This window comes from Anolis sagrei, chromosome 6, assembly GCF_037176765.1.
Source record: "Anolis sagrei isolate rAnoSag1 chromosome 6, rAnoSag1.mat, whole genome shotgun sequence".
NCBI lineage: Eukaryota > Metazoa > Chordata > Lepidosauria > Squamata > Dactyloidae > Anolis > Anolis sagrei.
In genome coordinates, this window is record NC_090026.1 from 24928888 (window position 1) to 24950236 (window position 21349).

Here is a 21349-nt window from a genome sequence, read left to right on the forward strand (position 1 = left end):
CAGCCTTCAATAGCCTGCAGCTCTGCCCCTGTCAACCACCTCCACCAAGGCTGGCCTCCTTAATTTATTTATTTATTATTCAAACATATATGCCGCCACTCCCCTGGGGCTCGGAGCGGCTTACAAGAACAGGCTAAAATCTAACACAATTTAAAACAATTTAAAAACAGCAATATCAAAAATCAAAGGCCTGTCGAAACAGATATGTCTTACATGCTCTGCGGAAAGCTGATAAGTCCCGCAAGGCACGGACTTCAGGTGGCAGAGTATTCCAGAGTGATGGTGCCACTGCTATAAAGGCTCTGCATCTGGTTGCTGTTAGACGCAAGGTCTTGACATTGGGAATTTCAAACAAATCTTGGTCCTCAGAATGGAGGGATCTCTGGGGTTGGTAGGGGGTGAGGCGGTCCCTCAGGTACATCGGCCCCAGACCATGCAAGGTCTTAAAGGTGAGTACCATTACCTTTAATGAGAGCATTCAAGCCCCCCTCCCCCCCAACTTGGTTGCTTCACTACATCGGCTATTGCTGCAAGTAATGACAGTCAAAAAAGTCAAAAAAGAAGCACCATTAAAGCCTTGGCAGACCGTGCAAAAAGAATCTGCGAACCCCACCTCCTCCAAGATGAACTGAACCACCTCAACTGGGCTCTCCAGGCCAATGGAGACTCCACCTCAGACATCAGAAGAGCTGCAAGACCAAGAACAAGCCACGAGAGTAAAGATGAAGATCCACCCAGAGGAAAAGTGTTCCTGCCATACATCAAGGGAACCACTGACCGCATAGGGAAGCTGATGAGGAAACACAACATACAAACAATCTACAAACCCCCCAAGAAAATCCAACAAATGCTACGTTCAGCAAGGGACAAGAGAGATCCTCTCACCTCTGCAGGAGTCTACCATATACCATGCAGCTGTGGACAAGTCTACATAGGGACCACCAAACACAGCATTGCCCAAACACGAATCAAGGAACATGAAAGGCACTGCAGACTACTTCAGCCAGAGAAGTCAACCATAGCAGAGCACCTGATGAACCAGCCTGGACACAGCATATTATTTGAGAACACAGAAATGCTGGACCACACCAAGAACCACCATGTCAGACTACACAGAGAAGCTATTGAAATCCACAAGCATGTGGACAATTTCAACGGAAAGGAAGAGACCATGAAAATGAACAAAATCTGGCTACCAGTATTAAAAAAACTCAAAAATTACAACAGCAAAACAGCAGAGAGGAAACAACCAGGCACATCTTAACACCTCTCAACAAAAGATTTTCCCAGGCTCAGCCAGGCCTTCAAATGCTAATGAAGGTGGTCAGTTGAAACATTCACACCTAGCTCCAGCAGAGAGGAGCTCTTTGCCCCACCCCAGCCATTCCACAGATATATAAACCCATTTTCCTAGTTCCAACAGACCTCACTACCTCTGAGGATGCTTGCCATAGATGCAGGCAAAACGTCAGGAGAAATGCCTCTAGAACATGGCCCTATAGCCCGAAAAACCCCCACAAGAACCTAGTGATTCCAGCCATGAAAGCCTTGGACAATACATTGTCAATATTTGCTTGAGATAGTGCTGGCAGTTCTGGAGGTTCTGGAGATTTTTTGCATCTCATAGACTTAGCATGGGGACAGGGCCGTAGCCAGAAATTTTTTTTGGGAGGGGTTGAAATTTTCGGCGGGGGGGGAGGAGTTGAAAATTTCACACGTGGGGGTGGGGTGGGGGTTGAAACCTGCCTCCTAGCTCACGCTGAAGCAAAGAGCACAGCAGGGGACAGAGCATCCTTCCATAGCCTGCAGCTCCGCCCCTGTCAACCACCTCCACCAAGTCTGGCCTCCTTAATGAGAGCATTCAACACACACCCAACTTGATTGCTTCACTACATCGGCTATTGCTGCAAGTAAAGACAGTGTGAATAAATTGTCAATATTTAAGGCCTTGCATGGTCTGGGGCCGATGTACCTGAGGGACCGCCTCACCCCTACCAACCCCAGAGATCCCTCCGTTCTGAGGACCAAGATCTATTGGAAATTCCCAGTGTCAAGACTGGTTTTTATTGATTTTATGTTAATAATGTATGAATTTTTTGTTAACTGAGTTCTGATGTAATTTTGTGTATTTTGTGTATGATTGTTTTATGATGCAGGCATCGAATTGTGCCTTTGCTTTTGTAAGCCGCCCTGAGTCCCCCTCCGGGGTGAGAAGGGCGGGGTATAAGAACCCCAAATAAATAAATAAATAAATTGCGTCTAACAGCAACCAGATGCAGAGCCTTTACAGCAGTGGCACCATCACTCTGGAATACTCTGCCACCTGAAGTCCGTGCCTTGCGGGACTTGTCAGCTTTCCGCAGAGCATGTAAGACATATCTGTTTCGACAGGCCTTTGATTTTTGATATTGCTGTTTTTAAATTGTTTTAAATTGTGTTAGATTTTAGCCTGTTCTTATAAGCCGCTCCGAGCCCCAGGGGAGTGGCGGCATATAAGTTTGAATAATAAATAAATAAATATTTGCCTGAGATAGTGCTTGCAGTTCTGTGTTGTTGTTCATTCGTTCAGTCGTCTCCAACTCTTCGTGACCTCATGGACCAGCCCATGCCAGAGCTCCCTGTCGGCCGTTACCACCCCCAGCTCCCTCAAGGTCAGTCGGGTCACTTCAAGGATGCCATCCATCCATCTTGCCCTTGGTCGGCCCCTCTTCCTTTTACCTTCCACCTTCCCCAGCATAATTGTCTTCTCTAGGCTTTCCTGTCTCCTCATGATGTGGCCAAAGTACTTCAACTTTGTCTCTAGTATCCTTCCCTCCAGTGAGCAGTCGGGCTTTATTTCCTGGAGGATGGACTGGTTGGATCTTCTCGCAGTCCAAGGCACTCTCAGAACTTTCCTCCAGCACCACAGTTCAAAAGCATCGATCTTCCTTCGCTCAGCCTTCCCTAAGGTCCAGCTCTCACATCCGTAGGTGACTACGGGGAATACCATGGCTTTGACTAGGCGGATCTTTGTTGCCAGTCTGATGTCTCTACTCTTTACTATTTTATCGAGACTGGACATTGCTCTCCTCCCAAGAAGTAAGCGTCTTCTGATTTCCTGGCTACAGTCTGCATCTGCAGTAATCTTTGCACCTAGAAATACAAAATGCAGTTCTGTAGGGACTCTTATTTTTTTGCATCTCATAGACTTAGCATGGGGATTTGGTTAACCAGTTAAAATTCATGAGTAAACTGAGTTTTTTTTTTAAATCTGAAACATTTCGGGGGGGGGGGTGAACCCCTAACCCCCCCCCCCCCTCTACAGGCCTGCCAACAGGTAAAGCCCACAAGAGAGTAACATGTCCTCCTGAAGAGTCAGCAACATTTGGTTCTGCTTTTTGTTGTTGTGTGCCTTCAAGGTGTTCCTGTCCTGTGGCAGTTCAGCTCCTCAGTCCTCTATATTCAGAGTTGGAGTCCCAGTCCTTTAATTTGTCCATTCCTGCCTAGCTTTGCCCTTCTTCCTACCCAGAGAAAGAATGCCTGAAAGTGAACAAACCTCCTTTTCCTTTGACGCGTGCGTAAAGCTGCCCAGAAGCAGCAGGCGGAGCAAGGACTGGCGGATGGATCCCTGAGAAGCCTGCCTGGGGAAGGGCCCCGTTTATAGGGCAGCTCCTCCCCCGGTGATTCATTCCCTTCTCGACTCAGGTGCAAAGCAGATCAGCTGGAAAAGAGCGAGGCCTTGGGCTGAGAGCGGAGAGATGGCCCCTTTGTAGAGCTGCGCCCATCCCGAAGCGAAACAGCGTGTCGTGCGACCTGCACACTCAAAACAGCAAAATGGAGTGAGTAAATCCCGATCCCGGGGTGCTTGTGTCCTTGTGGGAGATGGGATCCCCTCTAAATCCCACCCTAAGGATTAGGAGAAGGCGATCTGTCAGCCGAGTCGACTGAGACTGCGATGGGAAGAAGCTTTTGTCGCCAAAAGTGCATCTCCATGGTGGAATGAATGCAGTTTGACAACACTTAGATTGCCATGGCTCAATGCTCTAGAATCCTGGAGTTCTTTAGCCTTGGTTCATCACTCAATTGCAACTCCTAGGATTCTTTAGTTCTGAGCCATTTGTATTCAAGTGGTGCCACACTGCACTCATTGGATGCATACAAAGACTGCTGTTTTGCCCCTTTTGTTGCTCTCTCTTTCCTGCCCATTTGGGCCTAGGGAGAAGCTCAGGGATCCCCAAGGAAGGAGGGATCAGGTGCATATGCCAGTCCCGCTGGGAGAAGCCACAACACAGTGTTGTCACCTGCTCCTTGGCTGCGTGGAAGAGAGGCAGAGGGAATGTGGCACCACTGGTTGATGGCACTCCCCTTGGAAACCCAGTGGGAGAGCCACCGGGATTGGACTTTGAGCTCAGTGCCTCCAGCTCTTTGGGACTTCCAACTCCCTTCAGTCCCAGTTGGACAAACTTAGGCCCTCTAGGTGTTTTGGACTCCAACTCCCACAATTCCTAATAGCCGGTAGGCTGTTAGGAATTGTGGGAGTTGCAGTCCAAAACACCTAGAGGGCCTAAGTTTGCCCATGCCTGGGTTAGGGGCACAGAAGTCCTGTGGAAGTGAAAAATTACAAAGAAATTGCTATTTTTAACATTTTCTCTAGGAATTTCTAGGTCTTTCAGCATGACTTTATGGTCAACTTATGTTGGACGTTGACCATAGAATCACAATGGAGGACCTAGGGATTTTGAGACAGGTGTTAATAATAATTATTATATATATTTACAATATAAATATATAAATATATTATATTTACAATATGAATATATTATATTTGCAATATAAATATATAACAGCACTCCATGCAGTCATGCCAGCCACATGACCTTGGAGGTGTCTATGGACAATGCCAGCTTTTTGGCTTAGAAGTGGAAATGAGCACCACACCCCAGAGTCGGACACTACTGGATTTCATGTCAGGGGAAAACCTTTACCTTTAAATATAAATATACATTATATTATAATTATATAATTATATTTTATTACAATAATAATTTATATTATTATATTATATTATTAATAAGGAGCTTCCGGTGGCACAATGGGTTAAACCCTTCTGCTGGCAGGACTGAAGACTGACAGGTTCGAATCCGGGGAGAGCGCGGACGACCTCCCTTTGTCAGTTCCGGCTCCACATGCATGGATATGAGAGAAGGATGGTAAAACATCAAAACATCCAGGCGTCCCCTGGGCAACATCTTTGCAGACAGCCAATTCTCTCACACCAGAAGTGACTTGCAGTTTCTCAAGTTGCTCCTGACACAGAAAATAATAATATATAATTATAATTTATATTATAATTATAAATATTTATAAATAGCACTATTTATATTCTACCCTAACTCTCTGAAGGGACTCAGGGTGGAGTACAGAACACATATACTGCAAACATTCAATGCCGTTATACAATTAACAAAGACAGACAATGTGGAAACAGAGGTAAAGGCTTTCCCTATCTTTTCGATCTCGGGCATCTGGAGGCCGTGCTCAACTCCGACCATGGGATGGTGCTGTTGCTTCATCTTCCATGCAGAGAAGCTTTGTAGACATCTCCTGGGATCGAATCGCCGACATGTTCTTTGGCAGTGAGGCCTTTTATTACCTCCCTGCCAAAAATGGTACCCATCTATCCATTCACACCACTGTCCTCAATCTGCTAGGTGGACAGAAGCCGGGCTGATGGTGGGAGCTCACCCCAACCTGGGCCCGAACTGCCAACCTTCTGATTGGCACGATTTTCTACAGCTGGTGGTTTAACCCGCTGTGCCAACAACCGGCTCATTTTCAACTCCATGGACCAGTTTATGGGTTTATATATATTGGTGTTCTCTCTCAAAGTAAACATAACCAGAGGAAATTGACTGTAGAGTCGCATTGGGGTACCGAGAGGTTCAGAGTGAACATTTTAAATCAAACCTGTGAATAATCCAGTCTGCAAATGTGGAGGGACAACAGTATCCCTCAATATCTGGAGAGCAGCAGGTTGCTTCTCCTTTGCTCATGAAGGTGTTGCATACAACTCCCCCAGCCCCTGGCCATCTGGACAATAGCTTTGCTCCTGGAATCAACCATGGGGAGGGGGAGAAGGGTGCCCCAGCTATACTCAACAGGCGGTCTGTCCTGCTCTGCAAATACTGTCACACGCAAGTCGCTTGCTTCAAAGTCAGCTAAAGTTTCCAAGAGAACAAAACTGGCCGTGTCCTCACCATGGGTAAACTGACTTCAGCTTAAAGTATGACGAGATTGGTCCCTTTTGCTGCTTTCTGAGAAAACTGCACAAACCCATGACCCATTTTTCGGTGTCTTCCTATTTCAGGTCTTTTGCCAGCACCGCCATCCCTGCCCGCAGGAGCCAAGCCACTCCTTGCCTGCCACGTTCCAGTCCTGCCTTGAGGAATCGCTACCATGTCCCTGCTGGCGGCATTGACTTTGGACCCAGACCTCGACCTGACCATGATCCCAGCTAGCAGCATGTCCTGCAGGCCGGAGCTGCTCAAGCACCGGCTGCCCCACACCGGTCATTGTGAGCCGCTAGCCGGGCCTGTAGATGAGGGCTTTGCCCTCAACTTGGAGCTTTCTAGGCTCACAGGTGAATAAATGCAAGGAGCTGGACCCTTAAAGGTGGGAGGGATAGTTGCTTGGTTCAAGGTGGTGTCTTGGGGGCCTTTCAGCAACCAGCATTTGCATAGGATTCAGTTGTTCAGCTGCAGCACTATTAGCAACATAAGCATCAATTTAGGAATTATTTTAAACTCAGGTTTCTTAAAATTATTCCCCTTGAGATATTTTTTTATTCAGATACACATAGATGTATCATATTTGTGAACAACAGCATCTGGGAGGCAATCATCCCTTTGAGATTTTTTTTATTCACATCTATGATGATGAAACACATAGATGTATCATACACCTGATACTTGTAAACAATACCTTGGCATCTGGAAGGCAAATAGCTAACAGTTTCAAAACCAATGACTGATTAAGTATCCCATAAATTTAGGAGAGGTGGTTCATTTATAGCTTTCCAGGCTACAAAGTAGTTGTAGACTGCAAAGTCCATTAGCCCTAGCTAGCATAGTCAGTGTTTCCAATCCAACAGGTGGTGGGCCATTAGAATTATAGAGCTGGAAGAAATCTTGTGGGCCATCCAGTCCAACCCCCTGCTAAGAAGTAGGAAAATCACATTCAAAGCACCCTGACAGATGGCCATCCAGCCTCTACTTAAAAGCTTCCAAAGAAGGAGTCTCCACCACACTCCGGGGCAGAGAGTTCCACTGCTGAACAGTCTCAGTTAGGAAGTTCTTCCTAATGTTCAGGTGGAATCTCCTTTGAAGTGTGAAGCCATTGATGAAGTGGACTGGACTCCACAAAAACATATAGTACATATTTCTAGTCTCCAGGGCAGCAGAAAACAAGCTTTCTCCTATGACTTCCCCTCACATCTTGATACATGGCCCTCATCATGTCTTTCAACCTTCTCTTCTGCACACTAAACATGCCCAGCTCTTTAAGCCGCTCCTCATAGGGCTTGTTCTCCAGACACTTGACCATTTTAGTCGCCCTCTTCTAGACACATTCCAGCTTGTCAACATCTCCCTTCAACTGTGGTGCCCAGAATTCAGGTGTGGTCTGACCAAGGCAGAATAGAGGGGTAGCATGACTTCCCTGGATCTAGACACATTAGGAGCAACCTTTTACCTCTAATCCTCCCACGTGGGTTTTTGTTACTATATTTCAGCTATTTCTTCTATAATAATAATAATAATAATAATAATAATAATAATAATAATCTGACACGATATGAGGATTTAAAGATAGAACTGCAAAGACTCTGGTACAAACCAGTAAAGTTGGTCCCAGTGGTGATCGGCACACTGGGTGCAGTGCCTACAGACCTTGGCCTGCACTTAAATAACAATCGGTGCTGACAAGGTTACCATCTGCCAGCTGCAAAACGCCACCTTACTGGGATCCGCTTTATTTGCCGATACATCACACAGTCCTAGACACTTGGGAAGTGTCCGACCTGTGATCCAATACAACAACCAGCAGAGTGTCTGCTGTGGACTCATCATGTTGTGTTTCAAATAATAATACTATTTATAATCCACCTCCCCAGAGTGACTTCAGCAGATTCCAAACATAAAAGGCATACAACATTCAAGGCAACAACAATACATCCATAATAATGAAATTTGGAAACTCAGCATATAAAAAAAAATTATGACTTAACAACTAAAATTAAATAAAAAACGCAGCCTGTTATATTAGACATAAGACAAAACATTGAATAGAAGCATCACTTTCCCAGTCCCTTGGAAGCAAATAGATTGATCTTTGCTCAAGATAGCTATTGAGCTGGTGGAGTGAATAGAGTGCGTATACGGATGGTAGCTATTAATCAGAGGTGTAATGGTAGCATTATCAACACCACCTTCTCCTCCTCCGCCTCCTCCTAAGCCAGTGAGCAAAGGTACATCTTCAGTTGTTTCTTGAACTCAGGGAGGGAGGGGGCCATCTTTTAACTCCTTAGGAAGGGAGTTCCAGAGGTGGGGGGCAGCCATGGAGAAGGCTCTTTATCTCGTTCCCACCAGCTGTGCTTAGGACTGAGAGGAGGGCCTCCTCCGATGACCGCAGTGTCCGAGTTGGTCTATAGTAGTAGATGCGGTTCACCAAATATTCTGGAACCAAGCCGTCTAGATTTTATATTTTGCAGACAGCCCCTTCTGTGAATGATTGAATGTGTACCAGGCCTAGAACCACACAACATAGAAGGGTTCTTGGCTCCCAGTCCATCTAGTCTCATGCTTAGAAGTTGATACGGTCTGCTTTTCTTGTCAATCTCATTGTTTCTTGCTTGCTTTGCTTCACTTATCTGTAGGCGATGGCTTCTCAGACTGGATGATGGAGCGCACAGACCTGGCCACGCTCCTGAGTGTGTCAGAGGAGCCCTCGCTGTTCTCACTGCCCTCCCCTCCTGCTCCAGACCTGGAGGCCATGACCTCTCTCCTCAAGAAAGAGTGGGAGCAGACGGAGGATTATTTCTTGGAGGAGTCACTCTCACCAGAACAGGTAGCACCCAGCACCTCTCCCTCTGATAGGAACTTGCACTTTCCCTTTGCTGATGGTTTCCAACCCCAGGACCATCCCTGCACACCTGCTCCCCTGCAGACCTTGGATTCAAGCTGCTTGGAGTTGTTGGAGCTCTATGGTAGGGATGCACCAACTGAGCTCCCATTTCAGGGCAGTGAAGTCTCTGTCCTGGTTGAAGAGCCACTTGCCCCAGCGCCCAAAGGGGACCGGCGCCAGAAGAAGCGAGACCAGAACAAGACAGCAGCCCTGCGCTACCGTCAGCGCAAGCGGGCTGAACATGATGCACTGGGGGATGAGTGCCAGCTCCTTGAGGCACGCAACCGTGACCTGCGCGAAAAAGCAGAGTCTATCGAGAGAGAAATCCAGTATGTGAAGGACCTGCTCATCGAAGTCTACAAGGCACGAAGCCAGCGCCTGCGCATCACCCCTGAGATGCAAGGATCGGTGCCTTAATTCTCTCTTCCCCAAAAGACTAACAGCAAGGAGCCAGAGCGACAATGGATGTAGATAAGAAGAGAGCCAGCATGTAGGAATAGAATTTGGGAAACGGTTGGGTTAGTATCTTGCATGATACTTTGGAGGGCAGGCCTAGTAGGTAGAGGAGTGATTCAGAGCTGTGGGGCTGATGGACTCTGTGTATGTAAAAGGTAGAACGGATCCCATGGAAAGGCCTGAAGGAGAAGGTTACCCTCTTTGGTGGTAGTCTCAAGATTTCTGATGTAGACTTTATCAGGGTAGGACCTCTTTCACTTCTCTATTGCACATCCCCTCTTTCCCACAAACAGAGGAAAACAAAGTCTCTGACATTAGAAGTGGCTTTTTTGTATGTATACTTCATAGCACTTGTTTCTTGCGCTGCCTTTTCCAATTATGCACCAATAAACATTTGTTTTAAACACTTTCTATGCCTCAAACTGCAAAATCTAAGCAAAGCATTTCAAACTAAGCAGGTAGTAAAACTTCTGTTACTTTCACAAAGTTTATTAAAGCAGAACTAGATTCAGTACACACTCCCTCCACAAAGTGGCTGAGGAGATTCATAAGGGCATCTTTCAGAGACCAGGAAAATTCTATGTTCAGTCCAGGAGAAACCAACAACACATTAAGAAGACAAACAGAAACACTAGTAGAAATCATCGTTTCCATTTTCCACTGACTGCTGATTCTGGATCTGTTGCTGCTTCCGGTACAGCTCAGCAACCTGCAACCAGAAAAAAACACACACATTATGGAGAGGTGTCGTTTCTCCCCTTGCATCTTAACTCACTAGTCCTGCACTATTGTTCTTGGCTTATTCCTAACAGCTCCCACTGTTAGCCACAGCTTCTGCCATCCTAGCAGTTCGAAAACATAGAAATGTGAGTAGATCAATGGGTACCGCTCCAGTGGGAAGGTAACAGCGCTCCATGCAGTCATGCTAATCACATGACCTTGGAGGAGTCTGTGGACAAGGCCAGCTCTTCAGCTCAGAAATGGAGATCAGCACCACCCACCAGAGTCGGACACAACTAGGCTTAATGTCAGGGGAAACCTTTATTTTTTTTTAGTATGAATGCCCTTGCACCCCACTTCAAATACCATGGCTCCATGCAATGGAGTCCTCCTGGGAGTTATAGTTTCACGAGGGCATACCCTTCTAGGTGCATCTACACTGTAGAATAAATGCAGTTGGGACCCATTTTAAATACCACCACTACCACCACCATCATCATGCCATGTCTCCATGCTGTGCAGTCCTGGGAGTCATAGTTTTCCAAGGTCCATACCATTCACTTGGTGCATTAACAGTATGGAATGAATGCCCTTGTGGAGGGCCTGGTGGCACAGTGGGTTTAACTGCTTAACTGCTGAACTTGCTAACTGAAAGATCAACAGTTCAAACCTAGGGAGCGGGATGAGCTCCCACTGTTAGCCTCAGCTTCTGCCAACCTAGCAGTTCAAAAACATGCAAATGTGAGTAAATCAATAGGTACCGCTTCTGTAGGAAAGAAAGAGCGCTCTATGCGGTTATGCCAGCCACATGACCTTGGAGGTGTCTATGGACAACTCTGACTTTGTCTGACACCCTCCAGAGTCAGACATGACTAGACTTAATATCAAAGGGAAACCTTTACCTGTTAAATTCCTTATCACCTCAGGGTTTTGCTGTTCTGGTTCCTAAAATTCCCATGGACTAAATTCATTTCAAACCAAGCAAGGCCAATTGTTCGCCATTATCAATTCACAAGAAGGACTGAAGGGGATCCCCTTCCATCCCCTTGACAAGTCTTTTTTTTTAAACTAATTTTAATTGAAATTTGAAGAAAACAAACGAGCATAAAACAAACAACAAAAGGGGACAGCATTAAAGGGTTTGTTAAAACATGGAAAGTGGATGAACAATATTGCTCAAAAAAAGTAGGAATTTTAAATTTCTGCATACTCTACAAAGAGACAGAAACTGTCACATTCCTCCCCACCATAACCCCATAAATATATACAATGTCCTCCCTTGTTCTGTACCTGAGCGCTGCTAGTGGCTTCCTCTGGTTTCTTATCATCTCGGAGGCGTAGGAATCTGGGGAAGCGCAGCGAGATGCCCTTCTCTTCATCCACCTGCAGGTGATAGATAAGTTGGCTATGAAGTTGGGATGGGTCATTCAACACCCCATTTGCCATCAAACATGACAGTTTCCCATCCCACTCCTCTTCTGAGCAGATTTTGTCTGCAAACTAGCTAATCAGGGAGCAGGATGTGTGTGTGCGTGCGTGTGTGTGCGTGTGTGTGTTTGTGTGTGTGGGGGTTCTTCTTGACTTCCTAGTTACTTTGGCAGAACATATGCTGATAGTAGGGGAAACATTTGGGAGATCTGGTTTTTGTAGCGGCCTTGTGTAAACCATGCTCCCCCCCCCCCCCCAATTGTCTCTTTCCTCCATTAAGTTTCTGGCAGTGATGAATGTGATTTTCCTGCTTCTTGGCAGCGGGTTGGACTGCACGGCTCACAAGGTCTTTTCCAACTCTATGGAATCAAACTAAACAATGGCTTCAAACTACAGGAAAGGAAATTCGACCTGAACATTAGAAAGAACTTCCTGACTGTGAGAGCTGTTCAGCAGTGGAACTCTCTGCCTCGGAGTGTGGTGGAGTCTCCCTTCTTTGGAGGCTTTAAAACAGAGGCTGGATGGCCATCTGTCGGGGGTGCTTTGAATGCAATTTTCCTGCTTCTTGGAATGAATGGCCATCAAGGCCTCTTCCAGTTCTATGATTCTAGGGGCTAGGTTGTTGTGTGTTTTCCGGGCTGTATGACCATGTTCCAGAAGCATTCTTTCCTGACGTTTCGCCTGCATCTATGGCAGGCATCCTTGGAGGTTGTGAGGACACAACCTCCAAGGATGCCTGCCATCGATGCAGGTGAAACGTCAGGAGAGAATACTTCTGGAACATGGCCATTCAGGCCGGAAAACATTCAACAATACAGTGATTCCAGCCATGACAGCCTTCAACAATACATTTTAGGGGCTCCTTTGGGGTGGCTTGGTGAGCACTGGATGTGTGGCTAAACCTCTTTCCCCATTGCCTCTCATTTAGTATGTAACCAAAAACACCAAACAAATCACAAATTCAAAAACATTTGGTCCCAAACATTTCAGATAAAGGACACTCTAAATATAATTATTTTGGTTGTTTGTGCATTGTCTTCAAGGCCTTATTATTATTATTATTATTATTATTATTATTATTATTATTAGGCTAAATGATAATATTTATGCAAACATCCATCCTGCAGACAACTGAGAGTGTATACATCACAAACATCTACTTTTTCATTTTCTCACACAGACTTTCCAGCAGCTATCATTCACTCACCAATCCAACTGCTGCTCTGTGGACAGGAGAAATGGACAAGTCAGCACACTTCACTTCCCAGACATGTTGTGCCTCCAGCCAGTGGTCAGGCTCCGCTGTGCCACCCCAGCGGTAATATGGCCGTGGTTGTGGAATCACATGGTCCTGCAATATAGAGGCTAGGATGAATGTCAACATTTGCATGTCAAGGATCAGTCTAATGGAGGCATTTATTTAGTTATCATATTTAAACCCTGTCCTTCTCCCCCCGAAGGGGACTTTGAGTGGCCTTACAGACAGGAACAATTCAATGCCATATAAAGCAAACAGTCCATTAAAATAAACAATTACATTAAAAACATAGAATTAAGACATCTTAGGGCGCTTCCAGACAGCACTAAATCACGGGTTTTAGTGAGGGGCAAAAAATCTCAGAACTTCAGGAGAGGTCCACATCCAGACCTGTTGGTCCCGGGATTTCTGCTGCCATTGTTCAGACTTGATGCTTTGTTTTGAGATTTAGAGACCCCCAAGAGGGCCACTGTGGGACTTCTGCCAGAAACCGGCAGTTTTTGAAAAAAACCTATGAGGTGCGGATATCCACATATCTGGTCATGCGGATCACTGCAAAAGATCCACTGTATGTGCAGGCCAGAGAAACGGTGCCCTCCACATGCTTCATGAAATTTCAGACAAAGTTTATGGGGTAGGACTACTTCTGTCGAAGTCAGCACTACACAATGAAAGAAGGAACACACACTTTTAAACCAGGAACAGAAGTTTGTAATTATCTATTGTTTTTAGAGCCTGGCTGCCTGGCCATCTGTCCAGACAGATTTGGTTGTGTACTTGTGCTGTTCCTTATTTATACATGGATGTTCCTGGTTACTCTTCTTGTGAAAAATGTACAACATTGACTAGGGGCCACAACATTGTCCTGGCCAGAGAAAATGTGCCCTCCACACGTTTCATGAAGTTTCTGGAACACAAAGTTTTCGCGTTCTACTCAAGTGTCTCCTTCTTTTTAGGAACCAACCAATCAGAAACAAGCATCTAAAACCCAGGAACAAATATCAGATAAAAAATCCTGTGATTTTCGATTGCAGGGACAAACAGACATGCAAAGATCCAGATATCTGGCTCATAACTGCGATATTCCTGCACCTGGAAATCTCGCATTTTTTGTAATTATTGCTTCAGGGTTTACAGGGAATTGCATCTGGCCATCCTCCTGTTTGCTGCAGAAGTTCCTGGAATAAAGGTACTGTCTGGATAGGCCCTTAGTATTAACATGCATGGGCAAACTTGGGCCCTCCAGGTGTTTTGGACTTCAACTCCCACAATTCCTAACACTCTACCGGCTGTTATCAATTGTGGGAGTTGAAGTTCAAAACACCTAGAGGGCTGAAGTTTGCGCAAATGGGATCAGTATCCTGATTGCCTAATATGGTATGGTTCTTCCCTTTGGCTGATCAGGGTGAGGGCAGTATTATCAGCTTTGGAGCAAGAGAGTCAGAATTATTGTTGAAGGCTTTCATGGCTGGAATCACTGGGTTGTTGTAGGTTTTTTTCAGGCTATATGGCCATGTTCTAGAGGCATTGTCTCCTGACGTTTTGCCTGCATCTATGGCAAGCATCCTCATGACCCAGAGTCAGAATTGATTTCTCTTACAGAATGGAGAACAGCTGGCTAGTGCTACAGGCAGATCAGATCCAAGGATGCTCCATCTACAGACATTTCATGTGAAAGAATACTGGAGGAGAGAAAGCATACACGTCTTCTGTTCCTCAGCTTAGATCAATGCCTTGGCTGAACAGAAAGAAGTTCCTACCTTAAGAGAGGTATGAAGTTTCTCGAGGTCCTCATCTGTAAATCCAGTGCCAATCTAAGAACAGGCAGAGGGATGACAGTGAAAAAGTAAATAGCTATTACTGCATCACAAGGCAAACAATAGTAGAAATGCATGAGCCACTTATTTTATTCCAAAAATTTGGTAGAAAAACTGGTCTTTGCTTTTTTTCCTTCCAAACCAAGGACAAAATGACAGCCCCTAATTTTGTAGGTTCAGATCATGTAGGCTGTACTACATTCTCCAAAGATACAGAAAGCTTCCGAATGCCCCTGACAACTGCTCTGGGGTTGACAGCATTTTGAAACTGCTCCCAGGGTTTTTATGGTGCAAATGCAAATGAAGTTGAAGTGTACAAATGTGACCTATCTCCCGCAACATAGAGAATTCTCCAAGCCAGGTTCGCAAGAGAGAAAAATCCACTCCCTTATCTGTTCTCAATCTTCATATCGTTTCCATTCTCAAAGTGCAAAGCAAGTACAAAAAATATACAAGGTCATTTATGCAAGTTAGCCCTCTTATGGCACTGAACAACTGTTAATGTTTGACCATGATGCTAACATGAAGTCTGATGGGAAAAGCCCAGTTTACTTGAAACCTGTGGATCATTACCTTGCAGATGCTCTGGAACTCCTCGCTTTCATCATCATAACAAGCCAGGAGGAAGCCGCCATAGGCGCCTGCACGCTTTCCCTTCCCTAAGTAGGCACCAATCACCACCAGGTCCAGAGTGTCCCCCACACCATCCAGATAATCTTTTTTCAGCTGATGTAGAAAACAAAATTACCATGAGTTAAACGAAGGAAGACACAGTTCCACCATGTCTCCTGTGTCATCAGTTGGGAGTCTCTTCCCCCCAGCAAGAATATAGTAATATATGATGCTAATATAGTGCTATGCTAATAATAATAATAAAAAAACTTTATTTATACCCCGCCACCATCTCCCCAAGGGACTCAGAACAGCTTACATGAGGCCAAGCCCAACAGTACACCAATAAACAAAAGCAATAAACAAAACAATAAATACAATACAATTAATATAAATCACATATAAACAATAAACAGTAACATTATATTATATTACATAATATTATAATTATCAATATTATATGTATATGCAATAATAATATAATATATTGCATATACATATAATATTGATAATAATATTATAGTGTAATATAATATAATACTAATTGTAACACAATATAATAATTGTATATTATATATTACATGTAATATTACTAATAATATTGCAGTATAATGGCATTTACAATATAATAATACACAGTACTAATATTGTGCTATGTCAATAATGCAATATATTGTATATACATATAATATTGAAAATGATATTATAATGTAATACAATATAACAATTGTATATTACATATTAATGTAATATTACTAATAATATTGCAGTATAATGGTATTTACAATATAATAATACACAATACTAATATTGTGCTGACCACGAACTGACCACGGAACAACAGACTGGTTCAAGATTGGGAAAGGCGTACGGCAAGGCTGCATCCTCTCACCCAACCTTTTTAACTTGTATGCAGAACACATCATGCGATGCGCGGGGCTGGATGAATGCAAAGCTGGGGTGAAAATTGCTGGAAGAAACATTAACAACCTCAGATATGCAGATGACACCACTCTGATGGCCGAAAGCGAGGAGGAGCTGAGGAGCCTTCTAATCAAGGTGAAAGAAGAAAGCGCAAAAGCCGGGTTGCAGCTAAACGTCAAAAAAACCAAGATTATGGCAACAAGAATGATTGACAACTGGAAAATAGAGGGAGAAACCGTGGAGGCCGTGACAGACTTTGTATTTCTAGGTGCAAAGATTACTGCAGATGCAGACTGTGGCCAGGAAATCAGAAGACGCTTACTTCTTGGGAGGAGAGCAATGTCCAATCTCGATAAAATAGTAAAGAGTAGAGACATCAGACTGGCAACAAAGATCCGCCTAGTCAAAGCCATGGTATTCCCTGTAGTAACCTACGGATGTGAGAGCTGGACCTTAGGGAAGGCTGAGCGAAGGAAGATCGATGCTTTTGAACTGTGGTGCTGGAGGAAAGTTCTGAGAGTGCCTTGGACTGCGAGAAGATCCAACCAGTCCATCCTCCAGGAAATAAAGCCCGACTGCTCACTGGAGGGAAAGATACTAGAGACAAAGTTGAAGTACTTTGGCCACATCATGAGGAGACAGGAAAGCCTAGAGAAGACAATTATGCTGGGGAAAGTGGAAGGCAAAAGGAAGAGGGGCCGACCAAGGGCAAGATGGATGGATGGCATCCTTGAAGTGACTGGACTGACCTTGAGAGAGCTGGGGGTGGTAACGGCCGACAGGGAGCTCTGGCGTGGGCTGGTCCATGAGGTCACGAAGAGTCGGAGTCGACTGAACGAATGAACAACAACAATATTGTGCTATGTCAAAAATGTAATATATTGTATATGCATATAATATTGACAATGATATTATAATGTAACACAATATAATAATTGTATATTATATATAATATTACTAATAATATTGCAGTATAGTGGTATAATACAATATAGTAATATATAATACTAATATTGTGCTATGCTAATAATATAACATTTTATGTACATATAACTTGTAAGGTGCTCTGAGTCCCTTTTAGGGTGAGAGAAGGTGGGGTATAAATATAGTAAATCAATTAATTAAACCTGTCTAAGTAAAAGGAATTTGTTTTGAGATTTTCTAAATAATGCAAGCTTTGATAGTGTTATCTGTAGGAAACAAACACAGTTACTTATGTGGTATGATTTTTTATGTCATTGTAACTCATTATGGCCATTTTACTCAAACCAATAAATAAGAAAAATAATTTACCTTCTCCTTCCCTCCCTCAACTTAAGTCAATCAGTGGAAAGGAGACACTACTTCATCTCTCCTTATGTTATTATAGCTCAATCCACATTGTTCTGTCAGATGGCATTGCAAGATGCTGAAAAAGCACTACATTCTTACCTTTAGCCAGTTGTGGGATCTCTTTGCAATTTCATATGTGGCATCCACTTCCAATGTTTTTACCATTAGCCCCTCACAAGAGTCTGAGGGAGACAAGTTATCTTATCAGTAGCTCATCCCATAAAGCAGATCATTAATCCTGCTTCCTTACTCAAGGAGTTTAAGGTAGAATACACTATATCTCTGTTTTTCTCCTTACAAATACTATATAGAACACGCATGGGCAAACTTCTCCCCTTGAGGTGTTTTGGACTTCAACTCCCATAATTCTTTGGACTTCAGTATTGCCAATAAGAGCACACAGTCTCTTGGGAAATATCCTTTTGGAAATAAATGGCAATCATAACTTATTGAAAAAGGAAAAATGATGTCATATCCATTTGACAGATGTGAATCTCTATGAACATGTGGAGACCACCTTTTGAAAACCACTAGTCAAGAAAAGCATGACCTTGTTAGAAGTCAGCATAGAATAGTAGCGGTAAAGGTTTTCCCTTGACATTAAGTCCAGTCGTGTCTGACTCTGAGGATTGGTGCTCATCTCAGAAACGGAGATGAGCCGGCATTGTCCATAGACACCTCCAAAGTCATGTGGCTGGCATGACTGCATGGAGCGCTGTTTCCTTCCTGCCGGAGAGGTACCTATTGATCTACTCACATTTGTATGTTTTTGAACTGCTAGGTTTGCAGAAGGTATTTAGCAAATATATATATTAACAAATGAATTGTGAAAGGCTTGAGATGTTGCTATTTTCAACACTCAACTCCCACAAATCCTACTGGAAAGATTCCATCACCGTTGCTTCTGGAAAATCCTGCAAATCTCTTGGGAAGACAAGAGGACAAATGTCAGCGTGCTGGAAGAAGCAAAGACCACCAGCATTGAAGTGATGGTCCTCCGCCATCAACTCTGCTGGATCGGCCATGTTGTCTGGATGCCCGACCACCATCTCCCAAAGCAGTTGCTCTACTCCGAACTCAAGAACAGAAAACAGAATGTTGGTGGGCAGGAAAAGAGATTTAAAGATGGGCTCAAAGCCAACCTTAAAAATTGTGACATAGACACTGAGAACTGGTAAGCCCTGGCCCTTGAGTGCTCCAGCTGGAGGTCAGCTGTGACCAGCAGTGCTGCAGAATTTGAAGAGGCACAAATGGAGGGCGAAAGAGAGAAATGTGCCAAGAGGAAGGTGTTTCAAGCCAATCCCCACCGAGACTGCCTTCCACCTGGAAGCCAATGCCCTCACTGCAGGAGAAGATGCAGATCAAGAATAGGGCTCCACAGTCACCAACAGACCACTGACCTTGGAAGACTATCCTACTCGGACAACAAAGGATCGCCTAAGTAACTGGAATTGTAGGAGGTGAAGTCCAAAACACCTGAAGGGCCGAAGTTTGCCCATGCGTGATGTAGAACGTAGCTAATTCTGTTTCATTTAAACCTATATGGTCTTATATCCTAATCCACTATCCCGAGCATTACTATACTGCACAACTACAAGGCTGGAACTCAAAAGATGCCTGGTCTTAAGAAATATTACACACACTGGGGAAACCCAATCAAATAATGGCTATTTACCTTTGATGGAGCGTTCCAGGAACTCCGCTATCTCGTCTGTGTTACTTGTGTCCATGGAGGTGGCAAAGAGGAATTGACCTTCAACCTCAGTGAAGGAATCCCGCAGTAGGGTCCGGCGCTGGGATAAGGGTTCCCGGACCAGAGACTGAACAGACACAAAATTCCTCATTTAACAGGCAGGCAAAGAACAGGGAATAAGGCAGGGCAATTGGAAAAAAAAGTGTAAACAATGCAGGGTGAATGGTGTTGAATAGTGATGTGCTGAATAAGAGCATCAAATGTTCGGTTGTATAGCGGAACCAGGACACTTACCTGCCCATTGAGGTAGAGCATGTCAAATGCATATACGCAGACCTGCACTCTGATATCTTCAGCATCCACATCCTGGAAGAAAAATGGTGGCCTTAAGGAGGGATTGACATTGGAAAACTGCTCTGGCTTTTGTCCTCCCCAAAGAATGTTTATATTTTCACACTTTCCAGCGAATAATTGCCAGTGAGTTGTTGAAGGCTTTCATAGCCAGAATCACTGGGTTGCTGTGAATTTTCCAGGCTGTATAGCCATGTTCCAAAAGTATTCCCTCCTGACATTTTACCCACATCTATGGCAGACATTCTCAGAAGTTGTGAGGTCTGTTGGAAACTAGGCAAGTGAGATTTATATATCTGTGGAATGTCCAGGGTGGGAGAAAGAACTCTTGCTTGTTGGAGGCAAGTGTGAATGTTGCAGTTGGCCAGCTTGATTAGCATTGAACGGCCTTGCAGCTTCAAAGCCTGGCTGATTGCTGTATGGGGGAATCCTTTGTTTGGAGGTATTAGTTGGCCCTGGGCAACACTCAAAAAGCAGGGGAATTCCAGATATGACTCAATCAGGGCCAGCTAACACCTCCAAACAAAGTACCAATTGTCTATGGTGAGCAAAAATTAGCTCTTTGTGAGGAGATAAATAAGTTGTTTTGATATACTATCTATGTGTGGATTTTTGTGCCCTTACTGCTGTACTGAGACAGATGAGCTCCAAAGGACTTACAACAGGATACATAGCAAGAGGCAGATTCTTTTAAACATGTGGATTAGTAATGTTAATGTCTTTATGTGGAATGTCCAGGGTGGGAGAAAGAACTCTTGTCTGTTGGAGGCAAGTGTGAATGTTGCACTTGGCCAGCTTGATTAGCATTGAATGGCCTTGCAGCTTCAAAGCCTGGCTGGTTGCTGCTTGGGAGGTGTTAGCTGGCGCTGATTTATTCTTGTCTAGAATTCCCCTGCTTTTTGAGTGTTGCTCTTTATTTACTGTCCTGATTTTAGAATTTTAAAATGCTGGTAGCTGGATTCTGCTCATTTTCATTGTTTCCTCCTTTCTGTTGAACAAGCATGTGGACAATTTAAACAAAAAGGAGGAAACCATGAAAATGAACAAAATCTGGCTACCTACCAGTATTTAAAAAACTATCTAAAATCAGGACAGTAAATAAAGAGCAACACTGAGGAAACAGGGTAATTCCAGACAACAATAAATCAGGGCCAGCTAACACCTCCCAACAAAGGATTCCCCCCAGCCAGGAAGCAGCCAGGCTTTGAAGCTGCAAGGCCATTCAATGCTAATCAAGGTGGCCAATTGCAACATTCACATCTGCCTCAAACAGACAAGAATTATTTCTCCCACCCTGGACATTCCACAGATATATAAACCCCACTTGCCTCGTTTCCAACAGACCTCAAAACCTCTGAGGATGCCTGCCATAGATGTGGGTTAAACATCAGGAGAGAATGCTTCTGGAACATGGCCATACAGCCCGGAAAACTCACAACAACCCAGTTGCTAGTGAAGTAATTTTTCTTAATGTCCCACAATTTGTTAGTAAATATCATACTACCTATTACACAGCCCAATTATCTTTTTCTTGGTGTCTTGATTTTCATGCCTGTTCCTGGGGTTTTTTGGGGTGCTGATTCAGAAAATTGAATTAGA

The 21349-nt window shown here is 44.2% G+C and overlaps 2 protein-coding genes across 2 annotated transcripts in view; one reads left to right on the forward strand and one right to left on the reverse strand.

The window, feature by feature from the left end:
* Positions 1-3630: 3630 nt before the first annotated feature.
* On the forward strand, positions 3631-10024 carry ATF5 (activating transcription factor 5). The gene is made up of 3 exons (XM_060780616.2): positions 3631-3818; positions 6347-6619; positions 8912-10024. Exons 2-3 carry the CDS (start codon positions 6436-6438, stop codon positions 9574-9576), a joined length of 849 nt encoding a protein of 282 aa, XP_060636599.2. The 5' UTR covers positions 3631-3818; positions 6347-6435; the 3' UTR covers positions 9577-10024.
* Positions 10025-10077: 53 nt separating this feature from the next.
* LIG1 (DNA ligase 1) overlaps positions 10078-21349 on the reverse strand; it is a 30517-nt gene continuing 19245 nt past the window's right edge. The window contains exons 20-27 of the mRNA XM_060780615.2: positions 19694-19765; positions 19382-19526; positions 17806-17888; positions 15412-15564; positions 14782-14835; positions 12971-13114; positions 11626-11718; positions 10078-10324 (exon numbers count right to left, since the gene is read on the reverse strand). Coding sequence (XP_060636598.2) covers positions 10247-10324; positions 11626-11718; positions 12971-13114; positions 14782-14835; positions 15412-15564; positions 17806-17888; positions 19382-19526; positions 19694-19765 — 822 coding nt within the window. The 3' untranslated portion in view covers positions 10078-10246. The remainder of the gene's footprint in view (positions 10325-11625; positions 11719-12970; positions 13115-14781; positions 14836-15411; positions 15565-17805; positions 17889-19381; positions 19527-19693; positions 19766-21349) is intronic.

Coding starts and splice junctions, on each gene's coding strand:
- ATF5 (XM_060780616.2), top strand. CDS start 6,436: ATGTCCCTGCTGGCGGCATTGACTTTGGACCCAGACCTCGACCTGACC. Junction 6,620..8,911: donor GGAGCTTTCTAGGCTCACAG/GTGAATAAATGC, acceptor ACTTATCTGTAG/GCGATGGCTTCTCAGACTGG.